The sequence below is a fragment of the Barbatula barbatula genome, assembly GCF_947034865.1.
Source record: "Barbatula barbatula genome assembly, chromosome: 5".
Lineage (NCBI taxonomy): Eukaryota > Metazoa > Chordata > Actinopteri > Cypriniformes > Nemacheilidae > Barbatula > Barbatula barbatula.
The window spans coordinates 14311061-14334992 of record NC_136769.1 but is presented as its reverse complement, the minus strand read 5'-3'; the positions used below and the strand labels follow the sequence as shown (position 1 = coordinate 14334992).

The 23932-nt window shown below is 40.5% G+C and overlaps 1 protein-coding gene across 4 annotated transcripts in view; it reads left to right on the top strand.

Annotated features, from left to right (window-relative positions):
- The window catches only part of caskin1 (CASK interacting protein 1), a 73583-nt gene that overhangs the window by 43545 nt on the left and 6106 nt on the right, over nt 1-23932 (top strand). For 2 of the 4 annotated variants that reach the window (XM_079457541.1, XM_079457539.1), the window contains exons 3-16: nt 3729-3826; nt 4069-4214; nt 4786-4881; nt 4995-5125; nt 13447-13555; nt 14059-14167; nt 14263-14357; nt 14726-14873; nt 17532-17762; nt 17975-18001; nt 19111-19215; nt 19711-19826; nt 21451-21547; nt 21767-21870. In XM_079457541.1, coding sequence (XP_079313667.1) covers nt 3729-3826; nt 4069-4214; nt 4786-4881; nt 4995-5125; nt 13447-13555; nt 14059-14167; nt 14263-14357; nt 14726-14873; nt 17532-17762; nt 17975-18001; nt 19111-19215; nt 19711-19826; nt 21451-21547; nt 21767-21870 — 1612 coding nt within the window. Of the gene's footprint in view, nt 1-3728; nt 3827-3907; nt 3990-4068; nt 4215-4785; nt 4882-4994; nt 5126-13446; nt 13556-14058; nt 14168-14262; nt 14358-14725; nt 14874-17531; nt 17763-17974; nt 18002-19110; nt 19216-19710; nt 19827-21450; nt 21548-21766; nt 21871-23932 lie in introns of those variants that run through there. The other 2 variants (XM_079457542.1, XM_079457540.1) reach the window with 2 other exon arrangements.

Below are 23932 nucleotides of genomic sequence, written 5' to 3'. Positions count from 1 at the left end.
TAATACTTTTTATTGGTTAGATATTTGCAAAGCCAAGTGACAAACACAAAGGGTGATTAACCATAATGATTTATGGCACAAAATAAAAATCTGAAAGTTTCAGAAAGATAGCAGTGATGTTTCTTACTGTGGAATTAAATAAAGATTCAGTATTTTCATCAAATCCTAAAGGGGTGGTGCCACAGTGTTTCGCGCCTTCTGACTTCTTTAAAAACATGCTGGCTTCTCATGCTTGACATGGTCAACTCGTCATAAAAAAGACGAGTAGTAGTCTCTTTGACGTAGTATTTCTGTGCATGATTCAGTCCCCCAGCGTTCGTATAGGTTTCGGAAAGTTTTTTTCAAACATGAAATTCCCTTACATAACAACTTTTCTTAAATAACTCCCTTATTGGGCAATTCTCCTGGGAAAGCACGCCCACGGGTCAATCAGGAGAGCGGGAGAAGGAGCATGCACACACGTCAACCAGCTAGAGCAAGAGAGAGAGAGAGCACTGTGTTTGTGATGTTCAGCTGTGTTTGTTTGTTCTCTGCATTTGGGTGGGGAATGTTATATAAACTGTAGATATAACGCTGGATTTGCAGATCTTTTGAAACTGATAGATGGAGCAGTCCCATGGCTAAACGATGCCGGTCATGAATCGCACGCGGCCTATGTCTTGTGTTTTGTTGGCAATCGGTGCGTATGTGCATAAGGTACACAATAAGAACTTACAGTGAAGCAACAGTATGCAGGGATAATGTATAGTGTGCTCATGCTGTGGTTCCAACTACCTGCACATGTTCACGGCTCGCCTGTTTTCAGTAATTATCGTACAGCTGTATCTGTCTTTTATAAATGTGAACAAACTAAAGACTCTTCGAAGATACAAAGTATGCAATACTACTCTATAGGTACTCAAGATTAATATGAGATTGGCAGAAACTGCGTGTAAAAACGATGTTTAATTTATATTGAAATGTTTGTAAATATGTAATTCAACCATGTTAGCTCCCAGGTGCAAATATCTGATTTCCTTCCATCCATTGAAGTACTCAAGATAATGTTTTAAACATTCACAAATTACGCTGGGATCAGGTTTTATTAATTAATAAAATATCATGCTATTATTAAACAGAGAACATTCAAACTTTGTGTTAATTATCCTGTTCAAGTTTTACCGCAAAGATTGTTTGTTTGTGTTAAATTAGAAAAATCCTAAACAGGAGCGTTTCCACAAGGGCTCTTGGACTGTTGGACCTCTACTTAAGCTGACCCAAATGCATTTCAATTGATACCAACAAAAACTGTCCCTGTTTGCATTTGGGACACATGATGACGGTGATAATTATAACAATATCTTATCAGACATGCTGCTCAGCGAGTGGTGGGGTAAGTTCAAACTTCATCTGGAGGGAATATGCCTTAGGCTGTGGTATCCTCATTAGAAAAAAGTAGGTCAGGAAGCATGTGTGGACGTATATATGTGTCTGAAAGAGAGATGGCTCACCTTTGTTTGGTCTTATAGAGCCAGACAAGTAAGAAAGACATACATTCATATATAAAGAGACAAGGCCTGTTTTACCTTATGCAGTGAGGAAAACAATGAATATTGCATGCCTTGTTATTGTGTATTTATACCTAGAGAGAAGGGGGAGGTTCAGTGGGGTGAGTGTGTTTTCTGGCCCATCCCCCATCATGCAGTGCTGCATTGGCATAGAACCTGTATACATGTGCCGATGAGAGAGAGGCCAGACAGGGTTCCTGTGTGTTTAGTATTCTGCTCCCAGTCGTCTGACTCTCACTCCAAGCTATTACAGTCACATGCTTTACAATGCACACATTCGCTGCATCGGCACCGAGACTGGCACAACCGTAGCCATGGTTACAGAATATTTCATGCACCTATTACATAGCGAACTGTAACTGAAAATCCAACGAGGGATAATTTTAACTACCGAGTTAAGGGCACAGAATATTACCCCACTTTACACCATTGCACTCCATAATGGACAAACGTGTAATGTCATAATGCATTGTGCGGGAAGATGCCCGAAATATCCTTTTATTATATAGAAGGGTGATGATAAAGTTCTGTGAAGAGAAGAATTGAGAAGAATTACACACTTTAACTTTTAATGTCTAACTATGAATCTTGTGCAAGTTAGTGATGAAAAACCATGGCATCTTTTTGGACTGATCTGACCTACTGAAGGCCTGAACACACTTAGATCTCAAAGTGATGTTTTTTTTTACAGTTTTCTTGCATTTCTGTCCTGGATTTTATTCAGATACCCATCAAATCCTTACATTTACATTACATTTATTCATGTGGCAAACGCTTTTATCCAATGCGACTTACAAGGAGGAGAGCATATAAACATTTTGTCAACACGCTGAAAAGTACAATTAACAAAAAGATCAATTAACAAACATCAAAATAAACCTAAGAAATCTTTAAAAATGATATTATCCATGGCTCGCTTGAAATAATTTATTACCTTTTTTATTTCTACAATTGTTATTTTTCATTGATTAATGGACAGGAGACAGATTAATATCTGTTAAATGCCTTTAAGCCTGTTTTACACGACACGTGTAAGTGGCAGATGTTTTCATTAACAGGTTACAGATTTCACAGAAGTGTAGAGAAGTGTAGCCAAGTTTTGGCACTGAGCCTATTTCTGTCACCCGTTACACATTGAATTTAAATGAATGTGTTTTAATGTGTTGAAAGCGCAGTATAACATTATTTTATCAACATGATTCATTGCAATATTGGCATTTATTAAGTAAAAATTACAAAAATTAGGCAAACCCACTGTATGAAAAAGGACGATAATGCTTGATTCTGACTGTTTGTTGTGATAGTCACACAAACGGCCCTCTCTGTTCAGTAAATCTTTCAGAATTCAGATGGTTAAGCAGTTTATAGCTGCACTTTGGGCTCTGTTCTCTGTACATTGGACGTAAATACTGTACTGTTTGGATGTAAATGTGGCCCTTCTGTTGAAAGAAATAAGATTTAATGGCGATCGAGTTGGCTATAATTCTCAATTGCCCACTCCTGTTAAGTTAATTAGAGAAAATACCTCATGAAGAAATCTCAGAATTACTTTGTTTTGTGTAAAACAGCTCTGTGTGTAGTTTAAAGTGATAGTTCACCCAAACTCACCCTCATGTAATTACATACCTGTATAAATTACTTTGTTCTATTGGACACAGAGAAAGATATTTGGAAGAATGTTAGCAATTTTCAATTCTGTGACATCATTGACTGCCATAGTAGAAAAACATTAATGGTAGTTAAAGGTGCCCCAAAACTGTTTGTGTTCCTAAATTCTTACTTTGCGTTTAAATCTTTTCCTACTATGGTAATGGATTTTTTTGGGTGAACTATCCCTTTATGTGTGTATGTATGCCGTGTGAAACAAGTCAAATGTAAATACTATCACTTTTAAAACTTGGATGACAGTGTAATATGGCTAGATGGGATACAGCTGAGAGGCTTTGTGTTACATGTTACTCTGTTTTGATTGTTGAAAGGTCAACATTAACATAGCCTTCCGTATCATCAGACACCAATGTGTCATTTTTTGGAGTGACAGTAATATATATGTCTTCAGAGGTGTATGAAAACCTTACATTTACAAATGTAAAAAATTCTGTTGTAATTTCATGAATCTCCGTCTTGCTTATGGCATTCCTCAGCACTGATATAGACTGAGTGTATGTGTGTTCTTCACAGATTTTCACCGTTGCATCATGCAGCCCTCAATGGGAATGTGGAGGTTTTATCACTGCTGCTGGAGTCTCAGGCCATAGTGGACATCAGAGACCAGAAAGGTACCAGCAGAAAAACATCAATGAAAACTGCAAACTAATACCCAGAAAACAGGACAAAATAAAACGAACAACATTGCTTAGTACTTGGAATCTTGAGCACTTGCAAGGTCACAGGTTTCCCTGGGAACACGCATACTGTTCAAATGTATAGATTGAACCTGCGGTATGTCGCTTTGGAAAAAAGTGTTTGCTTAATGCATAAATGCACTGCAAATGCATTAAAGATACATCTCTTCCTCCAGGGATGCGACCTCTGCATTACGCAGCATGGCAGGGAAAGTCCGAACCCATGAAGCTGATGCTGAAGTCAGGCTCTTCAGTGAACGGTCAGTCTGATGAGGGTCAGATCCCTCTGCACCTGGCTGCTCAGCACGGACATTATGATGTGGTAAGTACACCTTGCCAGGTCCACTGTTCTTCAAAGGCTCTATAGAGACACTGGTGTGTTAATAAAGATCAGGCATATGTTAGGATACTGACAACCAGACGGAACATGTCGAGCATATGCTTTGAAGCTAGATTGTCCCACAAGCATGTATTTTATAAAGGAAGTCAATGACTCCAGTCAGTGGAGACATGGGCCGGTTCTGGCTCACCACCTGCAGCTCGGAGAGAAGATGAGACAAAAAGAGGAGGTCAACTTCGACAAAAAGGGAATATACTCTTTCAGCTTTAGAAAAACATGTACCACCCTCTAGCAGTTTTAGAATTGCTTTCTAATGGCCTTTTGCAGTATTTTAGAAAAAAAAGGTAAATGTTGTCATTTATGTGGTTTGGCAGTGATCTCAAAAACTTGTGTTTATACTCTAAAGATGTGTAACATAAATTATAGTAATAGTTTGCGACTGCCAAGGGGTCACTATAAAAACACTTCGGTATTATATGCTCTGGAGTCAATGATATGATTGAGGTTCTGTAGTCCTAATGTGCGTCAGTCTTATCGTGTCATCTGCCCTCAGTCTGAGATGCTTCTGCAGCACCAGTCGAACCCCTGCATAGTTGACAACGCTGGGAAAACTCCATTGGACCTGGCTTGTGAATTTGGCCGTGTTGGGGTGAGTCGCACGTGCTTGGTTTGTTTTCGCTGTCAGAGTACTTTTATATCTTCATCCTGTCTCTAATTGGCTTGTGTGTCACTTGGATGTGCGATGGCTTGTTGGCCCTGCAGGTGGTCCAGCTGCTCCTGAGCAGTAACATGTGTGCAGCTCTGTTGGAACCCAAGCCTGGAGACTCTACTGATCCAAACGGCACCAGCCCGTTGCACCTCGCCGCCAAGAACGGGCACATCGACATCATCAGGTGAGACCTTTGAGCCTCAGACACAGAGAGAGAGAGAATAAGATAGAAAGACAAACGTAGAATAGAAGAACTATTACTTGGCTAAACTTGTCTCTGCAGTATTTTTAACTAAGACTGTGATACCAAGCTCAATGTACCATACGGTTTCTTTAAATCTAAACTGCATGACCCATTCAACAAATGATTTATTTAATAAAACGAACATACCAAAAAAATCTACAAATCGTTTATTTAATACAATTATTGTACAATAAAATTATAATATTAATTAATATTAATATTAATTAAATTAAATATAAGAAGTTATATTATTAGACACTACAACCAAACACAGACCGGGAGTAAGCTGCCTTTACGCATTTGGCAGACGCCTTTATCCAAAGGGACTAACATATCATTGTACCATACAAATTTCTTTTTTTACTATGTGCAATCCCCTGGGATTGAATCCATGACCTTGGCGTTACTAGTGCCACGCTCTAACCACTGAGCCACAGGAAAGCTATCGTCATATTACGTCTTATTGGCCTCTTTGTCGCCATCTCAGTTTGAAACATAAAATGTCAGTGATAAGTTATGAATATCTGCACGGATGAATCCAAGCTCTGTGCTAAATGACTGACTGTTCACACAGCATCAGTGCACATCAGTACATCAACGAAACAGTTACATGTGACTGTGTCTATGCCAGATACAATGCGAAACGTTTACAAACATCATTAATATAGAATCAATTGTAGAGTTTGATATCACGTCACACCTGATGTAGACAAAAACTTTAAGTAACATGGAAAATACCGCCTGCCCAAGTCCTACAAATAATATATCTGAAACATGTCGTCTGAGCACGTACAATATCTGCCGCTTTTCTTCTGACTACATGAAACAAAGTCTAAAAAAATTAATCATGACGTCTTAACTGTTAATGCAATCCTTCAAGATGTCGGAGCCAATTTAAGCTTTTGCTTTAGCACGGAGCTGTCACTTTTGCTCACCTGAGTGCGAGGTTAATGTTACATTGTTATGAAGAGGTACCCCCCCCAAATTACCGCTTTAAATTGTGTCCTGTGTAGAGCAGTGACTGGTTTTCTCTCTTCTGTGTCAATATTGTTGTTTGGTTATCAAAAATATGAATTGGCTCTTAGCCTGCGTTTACACCCCGAGGCGTAATGATCTGATATTTGATGCATATCTATTATTTAAATCACAACACAGTGTTTAGACTGCTGTTTCTCCAAGATGGCAGTTCAAACAAAAAGGGCATTTCATCGTTCACAAGCATTGACACTTGGCTTTGAAGTCAGTACTGAAGAAAGATTGGTAACGTTACATTTTTAGTATTGATTTGGTACTTGACATCACCAATTCTGAGACTGGTTCATAATACTATATCATATTTCAAGGTCATATCAATAATTGTATGTACTGTACATTTGATCCACTGAAGAAAAATACATGCTTACACAACATAATTCTAACAAAATTCAAGCAGTGCATTTTGTTAATAACATGGTTGCATGGGGGATTTATATTTCCTGTATTGCGGGCACTGATAGTTTACGCATTTACCATATCAGTAAACTTATCGTTTTTGTGTATTTCGACATTTTCTGTTATATATTATACCCTGATGGGCCGCTTTCATTTAGTATACAGCATTGTGATAAAAAACGGGTGGAATTACTGTAACGCCAGGGGAATTCATTAAATGAACGTGCAAGCAGTCTCAGACACTGTGTATCGACTGAGAGTAGGACTGCAGGATAGTTTGTTTGCTATTATAAGAGAGAAACATTAATCATTGTGAAGAAGGAATGATAACAACATTTCTAACAGTTATGTTCTGTTCATGTTGGCACATTTGCTAATGTGTTCAAGGTGTGAAGTGAGGTCAACTTTATTCTGCCTATCCACACGTCGTGACTGACTCAAATGTACGGTGTAGACATGCCCCATTCCAACTCCCATCAGTTACAAGACATTTTAAACACAAAACAAGCACTCAAGTTTTGGGTAGATATCATGGACCCATAACCCCCTGCTGGTAGATGTTGGAACTACATCATCTGGTTAAAAAAGCATTTTTCTGTATTGATTTTTAACCGCTATTGTGGTGTTCTGACTACATAATTATATTTAAAATTTACAATTTCAGCTGACATTCCTTATTGTATAGTGGATATAATAAGATTTTGACATCACAGTTTAGGATATGTGGCTTACGAGTGGCTTAGAATATTTGCGGCTCAGGCTTAAAAACAATCAAATATAATATTAAATATAGGGTTTCATATATATATATATATAGAACGGATATGGAGCTGGTTTTAAATGAACCGATGTCTGTAATTTCATGACTATACATTCTGAGAAAAGAATCAAAAACATTTCACGAAGCTCTGGGATGGGACTGATGGAGAACCGGAAACTGTTAATCATAATAATGGCAGTTACTTTATGAGCCATTGTGATGATGTGTAGGCTGTGCTCTGCTGTGTCTGTGTATGTGTGTAAATGGATTCATGTGCTTTATGAGGTGACATTATGCAAACAGACACCCATTCACTGATAATGACCAGTCAATGAGTGTGATAATAGTGCAGAAGCCCTGAATTTAGTGCTGTTCAGGACAGGAGGGAAACTAAATCCATCACGTCAGGTTAGGACAAGCCATTTATGCAGTACTGTCAGAAAGTGATGAGTGTTTTCAAGCATCTGTCATTGGTCTGACTAAAAGTTTTTGTGAAAATTTTATTTGGTTCAGTAAGAATGTTGGACAGTTCAAACCAAATGTTTTATCATCCTTAAAAGCATATTTCATTTTGGTGCTTGTTTTACCTCATCGTTGAGCTACACACTGGTTCAGTCTGCATGAGTCATTAATCCTTCTGCGCCTGTGTGTGTGTGTCTTTGCGTGGGTACGTGTGTGTGTGAGAGAGAGAGAGATGTGAGCATTATCAGATTTGGCCTGGAGCTCAGAAATCGGCTAATTAGAGAAACCCTTTGATGAGCTATATGTTGATGATCACATGACTTTCCACTGCGTTAGCATATAAATTCTCAGAGCTCCTTGTGTAAATTTACTGCGGGACCTACAAGAGTCCAACATAATGATGTTTTATTAACAAAGTTCGGGAGGAACCTAAGCATATAAATCAGCCCGATGTTCCATCAGCAGCAATCACCTATCAGCCGAGCACGCAATCTTTACTTAATTATCTAGGCTGGTTCACCATCAGCAATCACCGTATCTACCCTATCAGCTCCAGCAAGCTCTATCATAAATAGACAAACAATCTTACCTGTTGCATCTTTCCAGATAAGCATCGTCATGTTTCGCCGCTATGTCAGAGTCTTTATACAGATTATTCCCAAGCTTCGCCGCAGGGCCGCCATCCCCACCGCTCTGAGCGGCATGCATCTAAGAGGAAGGGTTCGTCATCGCTCCCACCGGCACGATTGGAAGCGCTCAGGTCACGCTAGAAGGTCACAGCTCAATGCGTGGGACACCACTGCGACTGCAGATGACCGCCCCTCTCAGGAGCCCTGACTCACCCATACATCTCAGGCGTGAGGCTGCCTCCGGTGGGGACAACCGCTGGTCTCTGGACCACAATTCTTTGGCGCCACCGCTAGCGCAAGCATGTCTCCGTTAGACGCACAAGCGCCCGCCGTTAGATTCACCTTTCCCGCCCCGGGCTCTTGGTTCTCCAGCGTGAGGCTGCCTCCGCTGGGGACACAAGCGCTGGTCTACGGGCCGCAATTCTGCGCTGTCGCCGCTAGCACGAGCATGTCTCTGTTAGATGCACAAGCGGTCGCCATTAGATTCGCCTTGCCCGTCCCGGGCTCTTGGCTCCCCAGTGCGAGGCTGCCTCCGCTGGGGACACAAGAGCTGGTCTCCGTACCACAATTCTTTGACACTGCTGCCACCGCTACCACGAGCCTATCTCCGTTAGACGCACATGCGGCCGCCATTAGATTCGCTATTCCCGCCCCTGGATCTTGGCCCGCGCCACAGGAATTGATTTCTAGCGTGAGGCTGCCTCCGTTAGAGTCACGGGCCTCGGTCCCTGGGCCGCAAAAATTAACTGCAAAAAACCTTCAGGCCAGCTCCATCAGAGGTTACCTCAGCGGACTCCAGTTCTTCCATAAATTGATTTTCAACTCCCCGTCACCGGCCATAGCAAGCTACCAAACATCAATGGTTATCCAAGGCATACGAAGATCCCAACCCGCCCGTCAGGGCGCCAGGAGGCTCATTACCTTGGAGATTCTCACCAAATGCATCTCCACCCTCCGCAAGGGATATCACTCCACACATGTTGCCCGCACACTCGACGCCATGTTCACATTGGCGTTCTTCGGCTTTCTACCATGCTCAGAGATCACCACCACATCCAAATTCGACCCTTCAGTTCACCCCACCATGAATGACCTCCAGGTGCTGGATTCGGAGACTATTTCTTACTCTATTAAGCAAAGTAAGACTGACCAGACCAGGAGAGGCCATTTCGTCTACGTTTTCAACATCAATTCACCGATTCAGCCGTATCGAACCCTCCTAGCCTACCTTCGCTACAGACAACCCCGGTCAGCGGCCTTATGGGATCCCCTCTTCGTCGACGACTCTAATCGCCCGGCCTCACGCTTCTGGTTTCAGAAGCACCTCAAAGCTGTCCTGCTCCAATCTGGCATCCCAGCAGACAACTTTTCCGGTCACTCCTTCCGCATAGGCGCAGCTACCACAGCCGCCCAAAAGGGCCTATCCCAGCCGCAGATCCAAGCCCTAGGCCGATGGTCATCGGAGGCTTTTAGAAGCTACATCCGGACCGATCTGTCGCTCCTCAGGGAAGCCCAGCGAACACTCCTTTCCCATATCATCTGATAGTCTCGGATGTTAGTTCAAACCTCAGCCACTTTGACGCATGACTCCCTGAAGATCGCATCACCTTCGGACCAATCGACTATAGCAGGTGCCGCATTCACAGTTACCAGTTGTCCAGCTTTGTCACCCGGGAACGCCTCCGGAGGAGATGGTTCTCACATCTGGGGCTCGGCTGAGCCAGTCTTCTTTGCTGAAGGCGGCACCACAATACAGTTTGTTAACAAGGCAGCCAGCGCTTCCATCTCACGACGTTGTTCTCAAAGTCTCGAAGACTGCACCACTCGCCATGGAGACAGTATCGCAGCAGCGACCGTCCCCGCGGGGGCCCGAGCTTCCAACAAGTGCTCTGTAGCAGCAGGCACCACCAGCAATAAAGCCAGTATCGCAGCAGCGACCGTCCCCGCAGGGGCCCGAGCTTCCAACAAGTGCTCTGTAGCAGCAGGCACCACCAACAATGAAGCCAGTATCGCAGCAGGGACCGCCCCCGCAGGGGCCCGAGCTTCCAACAAGTGCTCTGTAGCAGCAGGCACCACCAGCAATGAAGCCAGTATCGCAGCAGCTACCGCCCCCGTAGGGGCCCGAGCTTCCAACAAGTGCTCTGTAGCAGCAGGCACCTCCAGCAATGAAGCCAGTATCGCAGCAGGGACCTCCCCCGCAGCAGCAGACACTACTAGCCATGAGGTCAGTATCGCAGCAGCGATAGCCCTAACGGGCCCTCGTCCTTTCGTTTTACTAAATTTCAGGTTGCACCTCCGTAACGCACAGCATGGCATTTTTGGGGGGTGTATGCGTACTTCGGCGGTTGTCCAGCTCTATTTTGCATTTGGGGGGGGTGTTCTGGGCTCGAGCCGGTTCCGAGCCCGGAGCACTTGCTCTGAGCAGGGTAGAGTGCTCCAGGTTCGGATAGATCCGGCGAGCTCGGAGCCCACTCCCTGTACAACACGCCAAATACGCATAACCTGCATTCCCATGCTTTACCATCTATCCCAACAAGGAGCTGTTTATCGGCGAGGGCGAACTCGTGAATTCAAACAGGACTGATAAATCTATACCTCCAGACCTCAGTCGTGCATTTCCTGTATCGATGCACAAGCTCAGTGGATTTAGTTACTGCTCGAACGGTCTCCTCAGCATCATCTTCCATATCTAGGCACCTGTTCGCGTGGAAATGCTCTGTTTGCGCACATCCCTCACCGTATTCCTCCGAGTGTGTTAAGCCCCATCCACACCCTGATACAGCCCACTGTCGTCCATCATTGTGACAGCTAGACCTCCTCCATGATCAGAGCGAGACCAGCACTGTCCTGCTCTTCTTCCATCTGAATTCTAAACTGAATGCCAGACTTTTGTTGGAAAATGGTTGGGTATTAGCTATTTTTCTTATGTTTTTCAGCTTACCAACATTGTAACACGGTTAATTTGTGAGCCATCAGTCAACGGTTCTTGTTTTTAGTAGCTAGTACATTAAAGGAGTAGTTCACCCAAAATTTAAAATGTCTGTATTCATTTATTCACCCTCATGTTGTTCAAAACCTGTAATTGACTCACACAAAAGAAAATATTTTGTGAACTGCTTCAGTGGTTATGTGTCCTTATTACGGAAGTCAATGGTGGTCTATGTTGTTTGTTTACCAACATTCTTTGAAATGAATATAAACATGGCCATAATATGCATGCGAGTAAGTGAATGAATGAAGGGCATCAAATTCAAGTGGACTGGACTGTCAATGCAGTAGCCAATAATGACCAGTTCTGCTTGTCAATACAGATGTCAACATGTGACTGTTACTTGTCAATATTAGTCCTGTTGGCTGATCTCACCCGAATGACATGGCTTTAGGATTTATGTTCCACCACCAGCATCAGCAAACTATTACAGGATGATTTAAATGCATACAGGATGATTTAAATGCATTGCACATGCTGCATGTTGACACTTATCATCAAATAGCCTGTCTGGACAGCCATGTGATTAAATAACACACCAAGTTTTTTCCCGTTCAGTAGTGATGCAACGATACCAGTCTTACTGTGTTGTGAAAAGGTACAGCCATCGGTACCGGGGAGTACCAGAAAAATATCAGTACTCGCACTCGGTCTTTAAAAAATGGACTGTATTTCATTACAGTTACTTTTAAATGGGTGGTAATCAAATTACAGTTACATCCAAAGATTACCAAAGTGATTACTTAAATTTGTATGCCATTTATTTCATTTAAACATTAATATAAACCGTAATAGGCAATTCATGTATATAGCAATCTCAGCATCCTAAACTACAGTTATACCTATAAATTTCATACATAATTTAAATCATTTTAACAAAATAAAAGGTATCTGTGTTCATAGAAATTGCATACTGTCCTGAATAAGCTATGTCACATAATAGAAGTTTACATACAGTCAATGAAATAAGTATTTGATCCCCAAGCAAAACATAACTTTGTACTTACTGGAGAAACCCTTGATGGCGAGCACAGAGGTCAGACATTTCTGATAGTTGTTGACCGGGTTTGTACATTTGTCAGGATACATTTTAGTCATGTTTAAGTATTTTGTTAAGGTAAACTGCTGTTGTTTAAAATAATATGCAGAGGAAAGCCAAGTCCTCTGTTTAGCGATCCCTTTGTTTAATATACCTTATTAGTATTCCAAAGTATTTAGATTAAGTTACAAAATTTGTGTAATCTAATGAAATACATTAAAGATGACCTTTTAAAGCATACATACATTTTAAAAGTGGCCTTCCCAGCCCTGTGGTTGCATCCCTACCGTCCAGCACGGGTCCAGCTCTGATGAGCCTGGAGCTGATTGTGAATGCACAGGCTACAGCATCAGTGTGAGGGCTATCACAATAATGTTAATTACATCATTAATCCAGCAGCCCAAGAGGCCAAACGCATACAGCTGACTCCAAAAAGATATATGCAATGAGGGAAAAATATGACACCAGGCTTTATTTGCTCTTCATGTCTGAAAAATGAATTGATTCTAGCGCAGCTAACATAACTGTCATAGCATAATGCAATGCTAAAAGCTACCATGAACACATGTGCAAGTTTAAGTGTTGCAATATATCACGTGCGTTGTCACAACAAGATCTTTCTGGAGGAAAAAAACTGTGAGGTGTTATGGTTGGTGGTCTAACATGGGTGTTATGAGTGGTTTTCTGGGTGGTTGAAACAGTAGGTGGTTGCTTGCTGGCCCATTTTATAAATCTTCCCAAGTCTTGATGATAGATGGGTCTCTAGATATGGCTTTAGTTCCTCTATATGAGCTTTAATAATAGTGATGCTTGTCATGGGGAAAACACTAATTGGGTTTTTGGTAAGCACCCGGGACTGCAATAATTCTGGTGTTAGAGCGGTGTTGTCACTGTTTTCAGTTGTTGGACCTTGAGCCAACATTTGTCACTAATGCTGTCCTCTCATAACAGATTACTGATTCAGGCTGGCATCGACATCAACAGGCAGACTAAAGCAGGCACTGCCCTGCATGAAGCGGCCCTGTGTGGGAAGACTGAAGTGGTGCGCCTTCTGCTGGATGTAAGTAGACAGTACATTAGCAGTTTTCAACAGTGCAAATAAGTATTTTCGAAGTGTTTCTACTTAGAAGTGGCGATGTTTCTTTGATGACATCTGTTTGACAGCTTGGGCAAAACTCTGGCCTACATTCCGAGATCCAATCAATGAAATATAAAAAAACACACCCTCTATTTTTCATATTTTCAACATTTCATGCTGATCGCAAGTTGTTATTCTTATTTCTAAGACGTGTTATTGTTCCTCAATCATTTCAAGTTTTTTTTAGTTCCCTGAATTGTTTATATTTGTATTTTTCTAGTATGTTTTCTTTTTCAATACAGTTCATTTTTTCCACACCCACATAGAAAGTTGCTACAGTACAAATACAAAAATATCTTCAGGGTTCATACAACAAGTTCAGTCAACTATTTAAGTTTGTAAACAAACAAAGAAAAAAATACAAGATTTCCAGTTTGTCAATATGTCCTAATATTCCCCAATAATACTTCACCTGAATCCAACAGAGTGGCATCAATGCAGCTGTGAGAAACACATACAGCCAGACAGCTCTGGACATCGTCTACCAGTTTACTGCCACCCAGGCCAGTCGAGAGATCAAACAGATGCTACGAGGTGAGAGAGGCAAGCAAACCATTGAAAACTCTTTTTTTTAAATGCATCTGAAAAGGTGTGTTATGTGTTTTGTGACACTATTTATTTTAATGCAGATGCCTCAGCAGCCTTGCAGGTCAGGGCTTTGAAGGACTACTGCAACAATTACGACCTGACTAGCCTTAACATAAAGGCTGGAGATGTTATTACGGTAGTGCTCACATTTATAAGGCCTAAATGAATTCATTACCTTTGTGTTCTTTTGTCATGTGATGACTTTTGTTTTATTTGAATGCATTATTCTAGTTTTGAAATAGACATTAAAATTCTTTATTTGTGTAATCAAAGCAGTTGTTTCTGTGTGCTTTGAGTTAGTCAGCAGAGGGCGCTGTTGCTCATGTTTCAACATAGATCAGTGGTTCTGAACTGGTTTGTCTTTAGGACCTAACTTTAACGTTGAACATCGAATCGGATCACAAAACACTACCAGAATTGTTTTCTAAAAATGTAATAATTTACTGAACAGATCATGTTTACGTTCATTGCTAAATAAAATATTTTATTATCTTTTATTACTAGGTGCTGGAGCAACATCCCGACGGAAGGTGGAAGGGCTGCATCCATGACAACCGCACCGGAAATGACAGAGTGGGCTACTTTCCCTCCAGCATTGTGGAGGTGATCAGTAAGAGGCCCGGGGCAGCGGGTAAGAGAGGACAGCAGGCGGGTCAGTGCTGCTTCTTGCGCTTAGATCGTATACACTCACAGATGCACAAGCGTTACTGCCAAACTCACATGACCCTGATGAACCCTCTGTTTGCAGCCAGTTGTTTATGCCGCCCTTGTGCACTGCAGGGAGGCCTCACAGAGCCATCTATTTTTGTGACAACAAAAACAGGGGAAATGTCAAGATTATTTAGCTTATATCTGTTTCTTACTGCCTAGTTTATAGTGCTGTTAATGATGTCTGATATGAAGGTTATATTACAGTTGATGGTTAATAGTAGTGCAATGTTACGATTGGATTGTGTAGATGCTCAACACTTCGAAGTTTATCAAGCAATCGGATGATATGATGTGATGAAACGGTTGTATTGAAATATATTGATATAAACTCACAAACAAACAAAGCAACACTGGGTAATCCCTTACAGAAAAGACACGAAAGTCACATGTGTAAAGAACACATGTGATCCAACCCAGTCTCACAGGAATTCGTGAAATTATCATAAATGTAAATCTATCAGTTCGTATTCATCAACACGAATTTCCTCTTTTTTTTCGTGTCACTCAGCACAACAATTTTTCATGTCACTCAGCACGACCTTTTTTCGTGTCACTCAGGGTCAACTCAAACCCTAAAATCATAGCCGCGAAGGCTTATTTAGCTAAAGATGCTAGTTCCACATCGTGTATTAAAGTACTTTAGATAGAAAGCCGTGCTGGATGACATGCAAAAATTGCGTGCTGACTGACACGAAAAAAGGGGGAAATTCGTGTTGACGAAAACAAATTAATAAATGACGGTCCATGACAATTTCACGGATTCCTGTGAGACTGTGTTGTGTTTTCACGTGTGAAATGTGTTTTTGGAACATTCTGGTGTGAATTCTCATGTGAAACCCATGGGATAACATTTAAGAACCCAAGGGATGACATGTAAAAACCCATGGGATGACATGTGCGACGTGGTGTTATGTCTCCACATGTTCTTCACATGTCACCACATGTTGCACATGTCATCCCATGGGTTTTTACATGTTATCCTTTGTGTTTCACATTGGAATTCACATGCGATTCCCCAGTAATTGTTGTAATGTTTTTTACAAAAAACATGTGAAATTCATGTGTGTTTTCTGTAATGTGGGGAATAGATTTTTTTCTTTGTTTCTCCTACAGTAGTAAGTAACACTGGGTATCAGCAGGTTCCTCTGGTCATTCATGTAAACTTTTATTGGGTTAATGTCCATGGCTCTGTTTGGAAATGAGAGCTCTAATCTGTGTGTTCACTGTGTCTCATGCTTTACTGAGTATCGGTGTCTGTGTGTATCTGTTCTGCTACTGAAGCTCCTGCACTCCAGCCACAGTTTCTGCTTTGCTCTTAATGTGCAACGTCACAGACACACCACTTTGTAGAGCATTTCAACATTTGTAGCTTAAACTATGAAACAATAGCATCCCTATTCAGATTTGTATGTTTTGCTAAGTATTTTGTGTAGACTTTCACTTCTTAAATACTTATATAAATCCATACACAATATAATAAGGCTGTAACACACGTGAGATCAAATCTTTGCAAATTTGCATCTTAAGTTAAGCTAAGCTTGTTTCAGATCTAGGATGGGCAGTTGGAGGCTAGTTTTGTGTCAACTGCTTCTTATGTCATCCAATGGTGAGACGAAATTACAGTACACTGTAATTAAAATATAATTAAACTTGAAGTATAATTTATAGGTTGTTATCTTATATCTCAGTTTTGTAATTTTGTTGTTTAAATGCAAGCAGGGTGCAAGGAATGATTCAAGTATACTGTCATATACAGTGTCAGAAACGTAAATATTCACCCAATCGTATAATAATATTAATATTTACACAACTTGAATTTTTATTTGCTATCAGAATGAGAAGCGATTTTCTACCAGTATAACAAACGTTTTTAACATTGGCTTCCCTCTTGGAAGGTTTAGACTGTAAATATATTTTACTGTAAAGCAAGGAATATTTTTCAGTTCAGTATTGAAAACTTGCTGTATTTGTTTGATTCTTTTGGAGAGTCTACTGTAGTTTTCCTCTCAGATTTTCTCCCTAAGAAGACTTACTGTACATGCAGTGACCATACATGGTCAGATCGCTCCTTCACATGCTCACCCACACACAGACTCGCTGAAAAGAATCACACATACAAAACTAGAAATCTGTTAATTACTCCTTTTCTCCTCTGGCATGTAGAACAGCTCTTAGAAACAAAACAGGCTTTGTATTTCACAAAATCCATCTGAACTCATTTCCAACTCATTCCACTCACCCCAAGCCCACACGCATTGCTTATATTTCAAATATTGATGTATTTTTTTCAAAGTACGCATATACAGCAATAATGTACGAGAGGGTGTGCTCAATTTTGAATGGAGAAACATATTTATAAGAGCGTTGGCAATGTTTTTAAAAAACCTATCATCTTAAAAAAAATCCACTCACACTTCAGTCGATTCACACTGAACTGCTTAAACAGAAAAGCCACGAAGCAGATTTATAACTCTTCCTTTTGATTTGTCTTTTATGGTTTTGCTGTTGTGATTTTTGTGTTTGGTTAATTTGCTTTCCCTCTCTTATGTGTAATTGTTTTTGTTTGTTGTGGTGGTGGGTGCTGTGTTGGTGTATCCAGGTTCATGGAGTTCAGTCACATGTACCCAACAGTATCAAAAGATACAGCTCTGTGCGCAGGTGTGCGGCCCTGTGTCGCCCGCCGTTGCCATGGTGAATGGGGACTCGTATCATGAGATTCATATCCTGCCGCCTCCTCCACCTCCGCCACCACATTCCCATCTGCCACTTTTTACTTCCTTTGGCTATAGCAGGTCCCCAAACACCTCAGGAGAGCCACACAGTGGACAAGGTACAGATCCCCTAATCTGTCTCCACTGTATTATTATTATTTTCACAAAGCTTTAAGGAATATCTTCAATTTTCATAAATTTTGTGGTCTGCATACAATTAGTAATTCCAACAATTCCTTAAAGTTTTTTGAAATGCTTAATTTTTGTTTAAACATTACTTTTAAATCTTTTGTTTCTTATAATTATTTTGGTCTTCGTTTTTTTTTTTTAGATGCCAACTATGACCCAGATTTTACTAGTAAGTTCCTAGTACCAGAATGTCTCCTCTTTTATTCTCCTCTTTAAGTTTAACCGGTCTTATTATCTCGTGGTACGTTTTCCTTCTGTGATGACCACACCTAGGATTCACTTTATTTACACGGGAATGCACAGCCACTCTCACCCTCCATACTTGCAGCAACGCAATCATCAGTCCTTGTGTCTCATTTCTTCACTGTCTCGGCTCTTCTGGTCTGTCCATTCAAATACTAACCCTGATTCTTTCAGCGAATGCGTATGAAACAAAGAAGCATGTGGATGTCTTTCCAGTTTGTGGGACAATATAAAGTGAAATATGAACACGTCTGATCATTTGGCTCGCATGGAATCGGCATCATGAATTGGATTTCTGTAGAAAGTCTGTGTATCCTGTACCACGTGTGTGTTTATTTATTCCATTTTTTTACTTGATATTGCTTCTGGCAACCAATAAGAATGTATTACTCCCAGCTCCATTTAACACATTAACTTGAGTTGAAATCCATTCAGCAGAATTTTGCAGATCTAAAATGAACTGCAAAATAGTCCGATAGCAGATTCCATGTGGGCCTGGTAATGGTAAACTGAACATTACAATGTTGAAACTTTGGTAAGACATTGTCTTTTTATTTTTTAGAGACAACATAATTATATGTAATTATATATACTTATAAGCACATGAATCTAAACTGTATGTCTTTGGAATCCCAAATGAACTATGCTGCTGTAATGCACTGCAATTCCTCTCGTTTTAATACCTATTTGCATATATAATCATATATCACTGTATATATTATATATGTTTTGCCTATGTGTATGTGTAAATCAATGCATATTTATATATGTATTTACACATATATACAGTACATGTTTCTTTTATATATTTCATGTACCTTTGTATATAAATGTTCATATGTATTCGTGTTAGATATACAGTATGTATATGCGTGCTTGCCCTGGGTGCGCATTTGAGAGAGAGAGACAGGTTTATAGTCAGAGAGACTTGCGGATAGAATACGGTTTAGATCCCTCCTTCTCGACCACTCAAGAGATCCTTCCCGGACGGGTGGTCAGGCCAGGGCACAGTTAACGATGGTTTCTGTGTTAAAGGTTCTCGCGGCTCAGACTCCAGTCCTCACGGCTCACCCACCCCAGCCGGTGGTCCCCATGGCGGAAGTAACGAGGAAATCTGGGTGCTGCGCAAACCTGTGGCAGGTAACAAGCAGGGCTGCCCCTTCGTCTCCACCTTCCTCCTCTCTCACAGTTCCCCCCAATTTGCCACAATCTGGGTGCACCTGCTCAGACTCCTCAGCTGCAGGCGTGTAGGCGCATCAAAAGTCTTTCATCCGTTAGCGATACGTTGCATCTACTCTGTAGGAACTCATATACAGTACAGACAATCCAAACATGTATCTGTCCTCGTCTGCATTATCAGTGAAGACAGCGTGGGCCTGTTTATGTTAGCAAGAATGCTAACATGTTCCGTGTCCATCAATCACCTTGTCTTTGGTTGCCATTGTTATGTAGGTAATTTTGTCTTTGTCATCCATACATCAGGTGTTTAATCAAATGGTACCTGATCCTTGTGTCAGTCGTCCATTCCGTGTATCCAGTCAGTGCATTGCAGTGGGGAAGTTCAGAGGTGGGTTTAGGGCGGTGTGGTCAGACTGGACTGACTGTGTTTGTATCTGCTGGGGGTTATTGTTCCAGGTGGTGACCGCAGTAGTGTGGGCAGCTCAGGCAGTGTGGCCAGTGCCCGGTCCTCCGGCAGCGGACAGAGCGCAGGCAGCAGCAATGTTCTCCATGCACAGGCAGAGGGAGTCAAGGTGAGAAACCCTGACATATAAAGTGTCTTGACATAAAACATTTAGATGATTTATGATGAAGGAATCATTATTTAAGAGCAACTCTGAAACAAATGTGTTTAATATTATTTGATTTAAGATTAGACTGTGAATGAGATGGAAATTGTCTGTATTTCATGACTTGACTTTTTATTATCAGAGAGATATACGATTAGATTCCTTAGCAGAAATGAATTAAGAGACCATTCCAACTTTTCATTTTAAATCAGCATTTCTAGATGTACAGTATTAAAGCCATTCAAGTCCAGTGTCTGTTGAATTCCAACAAAAACAATCTCGGAAGTGACATAAAGTCTTCAAACAGAGATGTGATAGGCTGACAGCCTGAGGTGCTACACGAAAACTAACATTTTCTGCAAATAGAAAAAATATTTTTATTTAGAATTTGGTTGAAATATTGTTAGTAGTTCACAGAATGAAACAAGAATGATCATTTTACCTAAACACATACAGTACTTTTAAATAGTACATTTTAAAATCAGAATAATGGCTAAGTGACAAAATAAAAATGGCTAAATAAAACTAAGGGTAAAAAATATATCTTTAATATAGAATAGAAACCAAGTCTAGAATTGAAATCAAAGTTTTTATAGTTTACTTAAACTATTCAAGCATTTCTGCCTACTGAAATCAAATCAAATATTGCCTTAATTATATATTATTTGAAACACACTATCTAATCAAAAAGGAAAAAAGTTGCATCAGGAATAAACTGAAATAGGAAAAACTAATACGCTTAATTATTAGCTAAAAATTATAAAAAATAAAGTAAATCCAAATTGTATAGCAACATAAAATGTAAACTAATAAATAATAAAATTATGAGAGCAAATAAGACAATTTCTAAAAATGTAACCAAAATTAACATAAACATAAAAAGATTAAATTTAAATAATACTAAATATTAAATTAATATTTTAAATAAAGATAACTTTTCAATCTTTAATTCAAAATCTCAGTCCTTATTGTGTATATTTTCTTCAAAAAAGTTTCATTTGTAAACTTCATCCTTAAAGATAAGCAAAACGTCACTATGGGTTGTACATGTACAGTATACTGTATATAGACGGTTTCATCTGAAGCACGTGCTTGGCACAAAGTTAACTTTCGGTCTGTGTTTTGTTATCGGTCTGGCCAGGGACTAGTAATATAAGAATTATTCTATATTTGATTTCTATTCATATCTTACTGTATATTAGTTGTGTTACATTAAAACTGCAGTTATAGATTCTTTGTGAAAGTCTTCAGGAAGTTAAGTATGGGCCACATAGCGTTTGTTTATGTTGTTGCCGCTCGGATCGTTTATAACTGTGTCTGTGTAAGTATTAGAATCTCACTGGCCTTATGGAAAAATCTTGTTGATATGCTGGTCCACCAGTTTCAGCTGGAATGTGGGATTTCTTTAAACTGGTACACAGTCCTGCTTGAACTGTGTTCAACATTACAGAAGTTGACTCGTGTCATAGATAACTTGTTGCTTGTTGTAAAATTTCATTCTTCAGGGCTAAGCATTAGAGGCTGTGATGTCAATATCAATATTTTGATTGTTCTTGTATAAATCTAATGTGCTTTGTTTATCCTGTAGCTTCTGGCCACCGTTTTGTCCCAGTCTGCCAAAGCCAAAGAACACCTGCTGGAGCAGACCAAGTCTCTAGAACATCCTCCAGCCTCTACCAACAAAGGTTTGTGGGAATTTCAAACAACCATCTCTTCCAAAATGTTCTATCGTTCCTTCACAAATTAGAGACTTGGCTACTTTTTCTGTGCCAGATGGTTGCACTAATAGCTGTGGGTGGGATCATCGCAGAGATCTGATTGGCTAAGAGGGTTTGTTGGTTGGATGGATAGGTTGCGCAATGGCGATGCTCCAATGTGTATGAATGATCTCATGGCTCTTCTAGGACCCTCCTCGCGTAGTCAGAGTTTGTCAAGCTGTCCACTTCACGAGCAGCCGTATGGAGAGGCGGCGTCCCAGAGGAAAGGAGAGGCGCAGTCCGAGGGGAAGGTAGGGAGACTCCAAACTCAGATCTGATCACGCTGTTCTCCTACATCACGCTCAAAAAAGCACACGCTATCTCACACACGCATTACCACACACATACATGCACCTCCACCTGCACATCCAGGATGCTTCCCCAGCACTTCCTCTCACAGCTGGCCTCGTCGGTGTTGCGAGCGCTGGGTTGTAGTCAGGACACGGTGAGTGGGTTTCTCCACAGGTTTCCTTGCACGCCGTCCACAACTCCGGGCTTCTTTCGGCTGCCGTATCTGCTACAGCCGCTTAATATTGATCATCTTTGACCATTTTTAATCATGCATCAAATTTTCTTTGCTGCATTTCAAAAGTCCATTTCAGTTTTTGCTTTATTTGCAGTAATTTTCACATTAAGTTTCTTTTCAGAGTGTACCCAGGAATGTAGATTTGAGTGTATTTTAGAGGATGTGAGCATGTCGGGTTTGTCTAGTGTCCACATTTTGAAGTGCAGAATTGGAGGAATAATTAAACAGCTGATGTTGTGATCGAAAGGTGAAACAACACCGCAATTTTATTTGATGCTGTCTAGGTGGTAATAGTTTGTTCATTTATCATCCTATAAATTAAATTTGTACGTGGCTGTACAAATATATACAATATCTAGCCAACCGGTACTGCTTCTAATGTCACTTGTTGTGATCAATAGTGATTCAAATAGATCTAGGATAGATCAGACTCAGATTTCCTTCCATTTACAAGTAAGATCATTTACGACATGTTCAGTGAGTCCCTAAGTTTAGTTGCTAACAGAGGAATGTAGCTGCCATATTTTTCCCAGCAGGGCTTGGAAGCTGCTGAGTAGAGCTGCTTCATGCTGGACTTTTGGTTTTAAGAACCATCTGTTTGAAAAAAAGCTATGTTTTTTTCTGCTGCCTACCTCCTTTTTACTCCTACCCAGAATTACAATGCATTTTTCCACTCGCGGAAAAATGTCTTTGCAATGCAAATATAGATTGCATAACTTTGATGTTTGTCTAGAATAACATTTATTGTGATAAAAGCAGCCATAATTTAACCAAAGACATTTAGGCCATAGTCTTTACATACACAAGAAACTTTAGGTTTCACTTTGTCCCAAAGATTTTGTAATCTTTCCTGTGCATTGCCCATTGGGTCAACAAGCAGTTGGCTTGACGATCTGTGGCAGGTTTGAACTCACTAAACTTAAGTGTTGCGCGTCAATTTATCGTTCTTAGTTTGCTGGCCTGGCCTCTATCCTCAATATGCCTCAGCCACAAGATCCAAACAGTGATAGACTGCCACCTATCTTCTCTTCTAGAGCTCAGAGGCTGTTATCCAATGGTTGAGTGAATTTCAACTGCAGGACTACGCTCCAAACTTCCTCAGCGCTGGCTATGACATTCCCACCATTAGCCGAATGACCCCAGAGGTAAGAGTTGTGTGCCCCCACCTGACCCCATAGATTATTACACTTCTCCCTAAAATACCCACCCAAACCACTGGAAACAAATTCTGCTTCAGTTTTGAAATAAAATTGATTGTGATGGTCAGGAACACAAGAACTGTTGTCCGTGGCTCTCAAAGGCATGATGGGAGGTTTTTGTTTATCATGAACATATATCAATGCCACTGTGATGACTGTCATGTGACATGATCATGTAGTGGTCTCCATAGATATTGTGCTAAAAATCAGTTTGTTTGTTTGTTCCTGGTATTTTATGTCCTGGGAGTATTAAGAAAGTGGGGACAAAAAATGTATTCACAGTAACATAGACTTGGTGATCCAGTAACTTTCAATATCTGCCGTTTTGATTAACGCTCATGCAGTTAGGAGCTGTGTAGTTATGTGCATCTGAGTATAAAAGCCGCCATTAAAGGATAGTTATTGTAATGACTTATAAAACCAAATGACTGTTAATACTTACATTTGCTATATAAATAGCAGACTAAATCTATTATTTTATTCTTTACCCTAATTATATTAAACCACTGGCCTTAGGTGTTTTTTTGGTGAACACAGGATGGGTTTGAATCAGCTATGTTTCAGGGTACTCTGAAAAGGCTTCTTTTT